The 13,989-nt window shown below is 31.5% G+C and overlaps 1 protein-coding gene across 2 annotated transcripts; it reads right to left on the bottom strand.

Annotated features, from left to right (window-relative positions):
- Positions 1-3,969: 3,969 nt before the first annotated feature.
- On the bottom strand, positions 3,970-13,611 carry LOC132753204 (uncharacterized). 2 transcript variants are annotated; one of them, XM_060743643.1, is made up of 2 exons: positions 13,479-13,611; positions 3,970-6,853 (listed from the first exon to the last, which is right to left on the bottom strand). In XM_060743643.1, the coding sequence occupies exon 2, from the start codon at positions 6,810-6,812 to the stop codon at positions 4,671-4,673; it is 2,142 nt and encodes a 713-aa protein (XP_060599626.1). In that variant the 5' UTR covers positions 6,813-6,853; positions 13,479-13,611; the 3' UTR covers positions 3,970-4,670. The 2 variants fall into 2 exon arrangements, with proteins under 2 accessions (XP_060599626.1, XP_060599628.1); XM_060743645.1 differs by lacking the exon at positions 13,479-13,611 and adding an exon at positions 9,018-9,241.
- Positions 13,612-13,989: the final 378 nt, after the last annotated feature.

Raw genomic sequence — 13,989 nt, 5'->3', positions numbered from 1 at the left:
ATGACACAAATCAACTGCCATAAATAATCAACCTTTATAAATTACTTTTATATATCAAAAACACCATTTTATTAATTTGAAGGTTAATTATGCATCCGATCCAGACAGAGTCTTCATTTCTACTAAAGTGTTTTTAAAGTATTTTATTGCCAGTAAACAGAGGCAGATCAGTCTGACCCCCTGGTGTATGTGGCACAAACTGATAAATTCGCAGGCCAGGTCATGTATAAAATGACCAGGGAACTGTAAACAGACGTTAAAAAATTTGATACACATCGGAAGTTTAACACAAGGAGAATATTTATTATATTTGAGCCGTGTCACGACAAAACCAACATAGTGGGTTTGCGACCAGCATGGGTCCAGACCAGCCTGCGCATTCGCACAGTCTGATCAGGATCCATGCTGTTCGCTATCAGTTTCTCTACTTGTAATAGAGTTGGTAAGCGAACAGCATGGATCCTGATCAGACTGCGCGGATCTGCGGATGTTTCTAAATTAAAGATTTAACATTTTATGTTTAAATGATGAATTGTTCTTAAACTGTGGCTAGTGGGGCGTGGACGGTAGTTTGCACTTGACAGTACCATCCATGAACAGGAACCTGCAACATTTTCAATTTTGCCGTTTAAGGTTTTCTTTAGGGACTCTTATTTTCTCTATTTTACTTTTAAATATATTGTAGACTTACCTCCTTTATTGACAAATACAAAACAAGGCTTTATATAATTCTTCATGAATGTATTTCATTTTATTTTATGCTTTTCAGTGGATTACTGATTTATCCGTGAAAATTATATTTGGTAATTTCACAGTGAAAATTATCAAAATATAATTTCACTCTTTTCAATGACGAAACTACTTTTTTAAGATTTTCCCCATGTGGTACCTCAATTTTATTTTTGCTGACAATTCTGACAATGTCAGGCTGTTTAAAGAAAAAGCAAAACTGAAATTGATAAATAACTTAAATGTCAAAAGTAATAAAAAGAAGAAAACTTACTTCTATTCATTCAAATTCATGAAATTCCAATCACCAAATTTCGTTTTTTGTTTCATTTTGACAGTCTCAAAATACATTCCTTCCCCATGCAAAACTGCTCTTGATGACATTTGGGCATATTAAAGTATCCTACGAGCAATAACTGCCGTATGCTTTATGAAAAATTGAAAGCATTGACAGCCATAACTCCGAAGAATAAGTTAAATCAACCCAGCGTTCTTGAGCAGGTTTCCAAGTTTTTCCATTTTCCTAGCTCCTTTTCTGAATGTTTTCACATCTGTCAACACTTATTTTTTGTCTGTTACAATCCTCAAATAAGTTTTCTTTCTTTTAAAAATGTGTATGACTAACAAATCCAAATTATATCCCTCTGAATCTTACACAATTATTTTCCTCCCATGAAATACACAACTTTAAAAAATGGCTGCCGCTTACAATTTACAAAGCCAGGTCTAATATAAATTCGCACTAAGTAACAGAAATATGGATGGATGGTTGGACTTTTTCTCCTACAAGAATTGTTTGTTTTTTATTATCAAAACAGGCGATCATTCATATTTTTTTAATAAAATTAATAAATATCACCGTCATTTAATGTTGATTGGCGGACTTATTTTTCAGCTCAAGACTTCTTTTTTTTAATGAGAAATTCAGAATAAATGGGGCTCTCAATGGGGGAAACAGTTTTAATATTAACGTTAAAATTATGGAAATTTCGTTTTAACTTGTTTTTAAGCATAAAATAAAAAGAAAATTTGTCTGTTTGTTGTGTAAGATGTAATTTTATTTCATCTCGTGAACTTTAAAAACAGTATTCTCACTCGTGGCTTCGCCACTCGTGAGAATACTGTTTTTAAAGCCCACTCGATGAAATAAAATTTCATCTTACACACAAACAAACAAATATCCTCTATATATTCAACTAGAATTTATTTTTTAAGATTTAACTTCAATATATACAAAAGTCTCACAACTTGTAACAAACATAAAAACATACTTTCAAAGAATCACATAACATTGGGATTTCCAAGACCAAACCTTAAAAAACATTCATATTCATTTCAGCTATAAATTACACATACAAATTTAAGCTGTATGTCTACATGCAAGTCAAAAATTAATGATCAAATACCAACCTATTTTTAGACAATCAGTAAATCTATCAGAGCTCTATACAATTAATCAATTAATTAATTAACTAATTAATTAATCAACCAATTATTTCTATAGCTGTTTTAATTCATTAAAAAATACATATACACAATTCAATTCAATTCTTTTATTCATTGAAAACACATTTTCATATGAATATAAACAGCTAACAAAACAAAAACTTCATCATATATAGGTAATAAACATTATAAGATTGACATAATTTTAGCACTTATAATGAATAATGCTATATGCAATTGTTGTTATACCATTGTAAAATAGAAAATAACAAAATTAGAGAATGACAAGTTAACAACTTATAGGATTTTCTTACAAAGTTTAGCTAATTTTGTTAATTTAACATGGTCTTTACTGTTTATTAGTTCATTCAATTTATAAGCATTTTAGTGACAATAATAATATTTCCTCAACATTTTTGTTCTGATTTCTTTTCAAGAAAATAATGAATTTCAGTACCAATTATGTTTTTATGACAATGAGTACAGGTTCTTTCAATGCCAAGATGGCGGCCCTTTTCTATAGGGAGATGGTGATTTGTAGTGATATTTCATAAGATCAACAGGTAGTTCGTCTTGGTTTTAACAACTTTTTTCAACTTTAACAAATTACTAACATTCTGATTAATAAGATACTCAGAAAGTCCCAAATCATCTAAAGTGTTCTTGACAAAGTTTATACATGGAAACTTACATATATTGTTAGGATGTAATGCTTTAGCGGTACTGTAGACTATTTTACATATTTTGTCACTTCTAAATGACAAAAGTTTTGACCAGTAGCAAAGCACTCTTGAGTGAATTTGTATAGAAATAGGCTTTATCCATAATTCACCATAAATCATATAGTTCGTTGTAGATTGTTTCAGACTCAGAATTAGTTTGTAATATTTAAGTTGAACACAAAATAGACTTTCACTGATTTACAAGGGGGACATTATATTCATTATATTCAACTAGAATTTATTTTATATTTCAAGATCTTATTTCAATATATACAAAAGTCTCACAACGGCGGGAAACATAAGCAAACTTGTAACATACATAAATACATACATTCAAAGAATAACATTAATATATAATGGAAAACGGCTAGTGGGATTTCCAAGTCCAGAAAAACCATTCATATTCATTTAAGCAATAAGTTATGCATACAAATTAAAGTTGTATATCTACATGTATGTCAAAAAAAATTAAAAAAAAAAATAATTTAAAAAATGCCGAACCAAAAATCAGCCTATTTGTGGATAATCAATAAATAAGCTAAACAATCAATTAATAAATCAATCAATTATTCAACCAATTAATTGTATTTGAGCTATAATGGCACAATCTTATCAATATGATAAATTGAAAGCAAACAGTGTTTCATTTGTTCAACTTCCTGTGAGGAAAAGCATAAAATTTGAAATATTAACATTTATTATATACTTATAAATGAAATAATGAGAAATATTGATGAAATAAAATGCGTATTTTCATTTTCCGTATTTTCACTGTAAAAATTTATTTTTCACTGCAGTGAAACATATTTTCCGTATTTTCACTGGTGTCTTGCCGGACTACTTTCTTTTAAATTCTGCCAGTACACAAAATTTAAGGGAAAATCCTTCAAATTTTTATATCAAAAAGGAGAAAAATGTATATAATAAACAGAAAATTTAAGTTTTTCTATAAATACATGATTTATTTCCATCTTGTGGCATGAAAATTACCATATTTCACTCGTGGCTACCGCCACTCATGAAATATTTATTTTCATACCACTCAATGAAAATAAATCATGTATTTATAGAAAAAACTTGAATATCCTCTATTGATTTAAGAAAAGCACTTAAACTACAAAAAAAATCGAAAAATAATAAAGAAATATGCTCAGAATCAAAATGAAAATCGATATCTGGGCGATTCTTAGCCGGATTTGAGTGAAAGGCGTTGCATCGCTTTTCATTTAAGAGTCATTTTGCGCAATAAAAATTATTATTGGGGAAAAACCAGGGAAAAGGAATTATCTGAAATTTGCACCAAGGTTTTTTGCTCAGACCTATACAAATCTTTGAAAAATATTTTCAAACTCGTCACATCAAAATAAAATTCAGTGGAGTCCCTTAATTAACTTTCTTTTAGTATCTACAATGTTTGTTAAATGAATTAAAATTTTCTGGATTGAATGTTTTTTTATTTAATAAAAATGTTGGACCTCAACGGTTCAATAACATTTTGAAAGTGAAAGAGGAAATTTTGCATACATGCTATAATAAGTTTTATTAAACATTTTCTTTGTAAAAATATGTATATGAATTAGTAAATTAAGTTGTGACGTGACTCATTTTGGCTTATTTTTTTCCTTATATTTCTAGAGAGGAAAAAACAGCACATTTAAGCATAAAATAGTTCTAAATGCTAAACAAGTTGAGCAAACATACTCGCAAACAGATTGCATTGGAGTGTCTTTTCGATATTAGCTTCCAAGCAATGATTTCAATGCGAATCTTTTTCTAGCTTTTTAAAAAACGATCCAAGGTTCCATACGAAGGGCTTAATTTTCTTTTCCTCTTTTTCTTATCCTGCTGTTTGCTTGATTTCTCTGTATATGTCTCCTTTTCCCCTTTTACTATTTGGAGCGTTTCAGTTAATGTACATTGGCGCAATTTTCTAACACTATTTTCTTTCTCTTCTTGTCTTTCATTTGTTTGTTCGTGTGTTGGAGGTACAAATATATGTCCATTTGCGTCTTTAGCGAGTTCCCCTACCAATGAAGATGAAGCTCCATTGTTATTTACATTTACATGATTATCTCCAAGTTCAACATGACTAAGCTTCTTTCGTTTCTTAGCTTTTTTATTATTCACATTTTTAGAGCCTCTTCTTTTTCTATGTCCTTTGCTTTTCTCTGACATGCTGGTCTCTTCTCGTTCATCTGCCCGTGTGCTTGATCGCCTTCCCTTTTTGTTTCCCTTTTTCCTTTCTTTTTTCTCCTTCTTTTCTTTAACATCCTTTACCAGTTTTTGTTTTTTGACGTCTGGACCGTCAACCGATTCACTTCTGAATTCCTCGTCGGCAAATGAAATATACCAAGTCAGCTCTTGCTTCGTTTCTATGTCTCGATCAGGGAACCTACCCTTGCTTTTTTGAGGTCTTTTCAAATTGTCCACTGCTGTTGTTATCTTTCCCGACCTTTGCAGTATATTCAATGGACGTTTTCTGAATACGTAGTTTGTATCTAATAAAACATAATCGTTGATGTCGCTTATTGGTACACGCTCCTTTCCTCTAAATTGACTATAAATCATCTCTGCAACTTTTTCGTTGTCATCCATATTTACAAAATTTAGGTTTTGTCCCTTACAAAAAACATCATAATCAGACATGACCATTTCGCCTTCTTTCTGGCTACATCTGTTCATCGATTCCTTCATTGCCTCTATACCGCGAACATGGTTTGTTACATGAACCATGTGAAATAGTGTTGTATTCTGCTTATCCTTGAGCTCAAATAGCGATGAATATTTACAATTTATTTTCTTTTTAAGAAAAGCTTCATAATTGCGCGCACATTTGTTTATGTTGTTACTAAATTCACATTCCTTCTGTGGCTGGCTGAAGTGAATTACACGCTTCACAAATTCTACAAGTTTATCCTCATTTTCTTCTCCATCTGACTGATCAATGCCATAATATTTTGCAACCTCAAGGGGTATTCCGTACAGCTGCAGAACATGCTCATGAGACTTTGAAACAAACCGGTTTACAAAACTACTCATGAAGTTGATCAATATTTCATTTCCAGGACCTGGAGCAAATTGTTGAACATGAGCCATTGGTGTATCTTTGAAACCAAAAGGATCAAGAAATGTAAGACTTCTTACAGATGGATCCCGAAGCATCTGTGGTGCTGATGTATCTGCAAATGCTTGGTTGTAAACTTCGACTCTTACGGAGAAGTAACCTGTATTTATATCAAACAATGTGCTCTTCTCCTCTTGAGAAAATCCATATTCGTATTCTGGATAGTGTCTTTCTAAAAATTTCATAATCAACAGTTCTACATTTTCAGCAAGTTTCATGTATTTTGCAGTGTCTTTCTCAATAAGTTGCAAAGTTATGTTTGCAGATTTGTTCAAAATATCTCGTCTCTGACTCCGTGTTTCTAGTTTAGTCGCAAGTTCTTCTTCCGCTTCTACTTGTGAAGTTGTCCAACCCCATATGCCACCCTGTTCAATGTCTGATTTTTCTTGCGACACGTAGCCAAGAATTTCAGCTGCCTCACTATACCCAGTTTCCTGATCTTCCAACACTTCTGTCCCAAAGGTATTTGTCACTTCTGGCTCGTCTTTATTTTTTCCTCCTTGCTTTTTCATATCTCGATTATAGTACAATTCTAAAACTACCATCAACGCAATAAGGGGCGATCCATATTTTTCTATTTCAGTCGGCCAGTTACTACCATAGCGACCTTCTCCGGCAAATGCATCTATATAGACAGTTTTCAGGTTAAATAGTTCGTCTTGTGTCTTTGCGTTATACGCTTGAGTCTTTGCAATATACGCTTGGAGATATTTCTTCAACATAACTCTTTTTATTAAACCATGAGGAGTATCTTCATCGAAGAAAAACTGTTTTCGTTTCTTTTTACCCATTGCTACAATCACTTGTACGTTACACTTGGCTTATTTATGACCTGAAAATAGAAACGAATTATTTTAAAAACTATAAATTTAAACACGTAAATACGTCAATATATTTTGACTAGTCAACATCAACCTTTTGGTTAAAGAGAAGAATGTTGTTTATTTACAGAAATCTCGGAACACTACAACCGCACATGTATCGCCATCACAGTACGTGAGAGCTAAGATAATCTTATTTCAACTTTTTGATAAACTTATCTTTTTCAAGTGGGTAGTACTAGCTTGAAAATTATCTTTTATTTCCTTTACAAATCGCATTTTTATTTTGTTGTGTTTTACAAGGTCAAGTGTATCATGTGATAGTGTATGTACATGTACTTTGAATTTTATGATAAAAGAAAATAAAGTACAAGAAGACTCGGTGCAATATATTATTTACTTCTTGTCATTAATTTAACCAGTTAACTTTGTAAGCAAAGTCTTCCGATGAGCCAAAAATGATTATCAAGATAATCAACCCTTACAAAAATGTACTAAAATTTTAAGTCAAGTAATAATTACATGCAATGAATGACTGAATTTTAAGTATCTAGATCACATATTTACTGACTGACGCTGTCAATCGCAACTACTCGGCCCTTTCCGTCAGTCTTCGGACACAATAGTATGAATACACAAAACGGATACAGTATTTTGGTTTACCTAGGCTTAAAAAACTAGACATGTAAGCAAATGGTAATCTAATGCTTGGAGTTGTTGACAAGTTTATTTCCAATATATCAAGTAAATGCCCACCTAAAATAAGTGAATTCATAGATACAAAAGCAAACATTACATTATTTGTATATTTATTATTATGGTTGTAGAAACCGAAAGTACAAAATGCCAACCTATTGACATTGAGTCGCATTTGCTTAAAATTGTAAATCAATGGGCATACTTAAATTAAAAATGGTTTTCAGATATATTTTCAATCATAAATGTTCCGAAACAGAATTATTTTCTTTTGGATGTCAATTATATGCACATTCGTTTTACATTATCGAAGATAACATTTACATCTGAAACCACGTGGTAGAACTACTTTTACTTCGTATCGTTTCCATAATAACCGAGACAGATTCGAATGTGACGCTGTTAACTGCTTTTTTTCTCCTCATATGGACATTTATTTGGTTATTTACGTGGATTTTAAGTGCCGTTTGCAAAGTGTAAATAACTTTCTTTGATCACTTGAAAATATTTTACTTTTTGATTTATTTTCATACATCAGTCTGGAGGTATCCTGCTTTAAAATGGAGTTTTTTTTATTTCATTGTAACCTGATGTTTCACTGACAAGAAGTATTTCTGACGATGTAAAACTGCTTTTACTTGACTTCCGGTATGTACATATTTTTCCGGGATCGTGGCCGTTATTGTTAAACAAGTTATACCTCGGCAAATTTTTATGTTGAATAAGATATTCACTAGAGAATTAATGAAATATTATTTAAAGAAGTGTAAAATACTAATTGGGAGGAAGTTCTCCTAAAGAATATTTCCGATACTCCTTTAGATTATTTTATAATCTGCAGGACGTGTGAACAATTGTGGTTTAATGAGAAAAACAATTAGACTCCACTCTGAGAACAAACCGAAAATTTGTTTGTATTTCTACCTTCATTGTGAACATGCAAATTGCTTAATTATAATAATAATACTATTTTATAGTATTTGTATTTATAATATATTCTGTTTTTTTTCATGAAATAAAATGCGTATTTTCATTTTTGTACAAATTTATTTTTCACTGCAGTAAAAAGTATTTTCCGTATTTTCACTGGCGCTTTCCGGACTACTTTTTTTCAAAATTCAGCCAATACAAAAACTTTAAAGTGGAAGCCTTTCAATTTGTAACATCCAAAAAAAATGAAAAAAGGTATATAATAAACAGAAAACTCAAGTTTTTCTCTATACAGTTTTTACAGCTTGTGGTATGAAAATTATCATATTTCACTCGTGGCTACTGCCTCTCATTAAATATTTATTTTCATTACCACTATCGATATGAAAATAAATCCTGTAATTATAGACAAAAAACTTAAATATCTAAATATTTATTTCACACCCAACAAACTTCCAGCGTTTGCCCCATGTGATTGCCCAATATAAATTATCATTGAAAACAATATCAGCAGTTTAGCTAAGATAATATTAGAAAATAGTCACTTACAAAGCAGTGTTTTTCCAAGTATTTTACAGTCGAATTTAAAGGCTGTTTACCCTAGTCCAAAATATATATTATTTTTCCCCTAAAAATACTTATATTTTCCCCTGAAATGCCCTGTGCAGTTCTAACTTGAGAGTAGCTCACTTATATCAGCTAGAAGTCCCTATAAATACACGTTTCTTTGTACCATGTATGCTAAATTGAACTGAAACTGGTTATTTTATTATTATTTATTTCTTATTTATTTATGTTCATTATTTATTTTGTTGTTGTTGTTGTTGCTGCTGTTGGCGTTTTGTTTTGATTCAAAACACGATAATATATCCGGTTTACAATCCCATGCCGTGACTCATCATGTACAGAGTTTAAAGTTATAAACCAAGTGTCTGCATTTCTCAGGGCTGGGAATCAAAACTGCGTCGTATCCTACAAAATGTAAACAAACGCCGCCATCTTGGAACGAAAAATGTATGTTTTTGTTAATAACTCTTTTTGTTGGAAATGACTGAAAACCAGATATATGTATTAACACGCTACACTATTTTCCGCTTCGTTCGGTATATGTTGCTTGCACAACTATTTTGTAAAACAAAAGTTATAGCGAACTTGCAACTCGAAGCGGAGCAGAATTTTTATGAAATTGTGTGGATACGACGCAGTTCATATTGGTTTATCTATCGTTTCTCCTTAAAATCAATTATATATTTGTTTCAGAGTTCACCATAAACTTCAAAACATAATTTTGCATCATTTACTAAATTTCCATTAAAAAGAGATGTTTATTTTCCAAGAAAATAATGATTTTTACGAAATGATACGACGCAGTTGAAAATAAAATATGATACGACGCAGTTGTATTTTCATTGCAGGCTGCATATTGGTTTTAAACTATTTAAATTATGTGCTAGGTATGCTAATAACGTCCAACAACATTTCTTGTTTACAACTTAAGTCAAAAGCAGAGGTCACTCATTGTTTCCATAAAAATGGAAATGTAATACAATTCTATTAAGGCTGCATTTAAGTACCTATCATATTAAACATCTACAAATTCCGAAAAACTGTATCAAATGCAATATACATTGTGCAATAAACACGTGATCGCACACCCATATGACAACGTGTTCCAGTGTTGCCTTAGCATGCTTCTAAAATTGTTCCCGTGAGTTCGAAATGGGGGTGATTACTATTTTTGATACAAAATTCAATATTCCAGTGTAACCTCTCCTGAACCCTGTACTAGTATTAATCAGGAATGACCTTTTTTTAAAAAAAAAAAGAGAGAAAGAATTACAAATTTTGAAAAGGTCTCTTGCTATCGGAAGAGAGCTATGCGCAAATTGCATGCCTACCTTTGTTACTTGTATTGAGCAATAATTTCCGTCAATTCCGTTATTACTTATGTCTTTTACGTGCCGATTTTATTGTATTCATTTTCTTAATAATCGTAGAGAACAGATGACCTTTATTATTTGAAACTGAAACATTAAATTTTTAAAATTATATTATAAATGGTTAAGCTACAATATATTTTTGCAAGTAGGTTATGCGTTCCGTTTAGTCATTTTATGTTCAGCGCCGCTGAACTTTACCTCTGATTTTGTCGTATTGCATTTCTTTATCGCCGATGAAGAAAGGTCTACAGAATGTATTTTCTATATTTGCACTTAAGTATCATTCTTCTCCATAAAAAACTTTAAATTTTCAAAATCGAGTTACATATGATACAACTACAGATTATTTTGTAAAGAAGGTGTCCGTTTTGCAAAGGTATTTTACGCTGTGCACCGATACATTTGATACAGATATAGGCAGACATGATCTTTCAACAGTATTAAAGAAGTTTTCACAATATTGAACAGAAAATTAAGGTCAGATTATCGCATCGAATTTTCAACAGACTAGAGCTCTACATGGCATCTTAACATACCTTCATACTAAAATGTTATTTGATAATGAATTGCCTGAAAACTTAAACAAAGGTTTTCAGAAAATGACTTCACAGAGGATTACCACCTGTTTACATTGAAAATTTCTCTGCTAGTTATACCGTTATAAGAAATTTAAATGTTATTCTCTTTATAATTAATTCAAATATTTATAATCTTATAACTTCACGCCAGAAGTTATTAAAAAAGCTGCTTATTTGTACAGCTGACGTTAACAAATTTTGTTGAAAAAACAAATCAGACCGGTGTGTCCGACCGTGGCCGAGCTGTTTATGTTTACGGAATTCAAATCACTTGACCTGAACTGCTATGAATTCAAAAACCACCAGAGACTTTTTATTCTTTCGTGTGGAAAACCTATGAAGCTAGTTTCAAAATGTCGATGGTTCTCTGCAGGTGCAACATTTTGCCTGAAATAATGCACAAAGGCGCACCTGAGGTCCTCGCCCCTAATAAAGCTAATGTGTACGTAGAGTGAAAGTTTGAAAACAAACCACAAAAAAGCAGTCATTACCCAGAACATGCAGAACCACAGTTAACTTAGAGCGTAGCTAGCCAACATGAATTCAAGTTAATAGATTTCTATATTTTTTGCGAAAAAAATTAGGGATAATATTGAACCTACAGGAAAATATAAAAAAAATATTTCAGATATTATGATCAATTAGGTAACATGTTCATGTTTAACTGAAAAGTAGCTTCCGCAATGTAAACTTTCAAATTAAATGTTATATTGGACATGACACAATGTATTCTAAATAATCAAAAGCAACAGAACATTGCTATACACCGCAAATGATCTGGGTTTTTTTATCTAGCGCAAGTGATTATTCCATAAAATAGAAATAGTTTGCCAAAATTATCTCTGTTTAAAAGACTGCCAAAAATACAACTGCGTCGTATCATATTTTATTTTCAACTGCGTCGTATCATTTCGTAAAAATCATTATTTTCTAAGAAAAAAACAAACATCTCTTTTTAATGAAATTTTAGTAAATGATGCAAAATTATATTTCGAAGTTTATGGTGAACTCTGAAACAAATATATAATTGATTTGAAGGAAAAAACGATAGATAAAGCAATATGAACTGCGTCGTATCCACGCATTTTCATAAAAATTCTGCCCCGCTTCGAGATGCAAGTTCGCTATAACTTTTGTTTTACAAAATAGTTGTGCAAGCAACATATACCGAACGAAGCGGAAAATAGTGTAGCGTGTTAATACATATATCTGGTTTTCAGTCATTTCCAACAAAAAAGTTATAAACAAAAACATACGTTTTTCGTTCCAAAATGGCGGCGTTTGTTTACATTTTGTAGGATACGACGCAGTTTTGATTCCCAGCCCTGATTTCTGCACGACTATGATACATGTATATAATATCTATGTACTTGTAATCTTTGCTAGAGTACAGAAATATAGAATATAAGCCCTTTATAGTCAAGGACAAAGAAAAACTAGAAAAGTGCCGCAATAAAACTGTTTTTCTTTTTACACACATAACAATTTATTTCCGCAACATGTTTCCATCAACATGCGCTGTTTACATATGCACAACTATGACGTAAAAATATACAGTCGTCTAGCTTTAATATTTCATAACTACATCAAATTTCACAACAGATCTATAACTGTTAAAGAAAAAAGAAATGTCATTAACATTATATTGGATACAGTATTTCAAAAAATTATTTAATGTCGAAGTGTTCGAAACTATTAAGTATATATATGAGAAGATCTGGGGGTTTTTTGCGGGGGGGGGGGGGGGGCGGGTTTGGAGGATGTACAGATGTTACAGATCTGTGGTACTAGTTCCTGGCCTAGATTTGTGCGCTTTTAGGCATACAGTTTGAAATGATCTTTTGGGTAGGGTAAGTAGATACTGATAGGAAAAATACTTTTTATCCATAGCAGATTCTATCTTTTTTTATCTAAAATTATATGGATTTATCAACAACAATAAAATGTAAATGCTATCGAGCTATCGTTTAAAGTTTGGAACCATGTTTCAAAGTTTAATTCAATATAGATCTATATTCCAGTTAGTATGATAAACATGGGACAGATATAAAAATGTGATTCTCAGAGACAGACTCTGCTTTGCATGTTTAGTAAACAAAAACAAAAATATCTTGTATTGTTTTGCAGTAATATATTTTAGGATAGGCCGGGGAAACAAACATTGTTTCATTTTAAACCTTATAAATTTACCGTTTATGACATTTTACCATATGTTTTTCACACAAGCGTTTCGGAAGTAGGCCTATATACATGTAATATGATTCATTTGAATTCCAACACCAGTTATATAGCTTTATAAAAGTTGTACATAGCCTAGTTGTAGAATGATTATCTCCTAATGGTGGAAAGGAAGACGGCGTTACATTTATTTACTTACTCCTATGTTCAAATTTATTTAAATTCCAAAACTGATGAATATTCATACTCTTCATTTTAAAACCTAGAAAAAAATCTTTTTAATTTCGTTTATCGTGAAATATTGTTTGACATACCTTAAATTAAAGAATATCTGTCTTTATTCCAATACAGCCTCTGTAGTTCGTAATCGGCAGCCTAGTAAACCGAAATAAAATCGCGCTGAAGCTTAAGTAGGTAAAATTTTGGAGAATTCCGAGATAAAAATAGAATGACGCTGTATGTTCGATGACATTCTATTTGGGATTTCCAGATCCCGAGCTAATTTTAGAAACAGTACTCGGAAATTCCAAGCTAAATAAAGAAAATATACATGTACATAGCCGAAATAAAATCGCGCTGAAGCTTAAGTAGGCCAAATTTTGGGAATTCCGAGATAAAAATAGAATGACGCTGTATGTTCGAGAACATTCTAATCGGGATTTCTAGATCCCGAGCTAATTTTAGAAACAGTACTCGGAAATTCCAAGCTAAATATAGAAAATATACATGTACAATTTATGCTTACGATTTATATACGTACGTGTAAACGATAAACTTAAGAAATTTTTAACGGCCCCAGACATTTAGCTTTAACCTTTAAATAGA

Source organism: Ruditapes philippinarum, unplaced genomic scaffold, assembly GCF_026571515.1.
Source record: "Ruditapes philippinarum isolate M1 unplaced genomic scaffold, ASM2657151v2 ctg3668_1_1_1_1, whole genome shotgun sequence".
NCBI lineage: Eukaryota > Metazoa > Mollusca > Bivalvia > Venerida > Veneridae > Ruditapes > Ruditapes philippinarum.
Note: the sequence above shows the minus strand (reverse complement) of the source record. Positions and strands in the feature narration are given on the sequence as shown.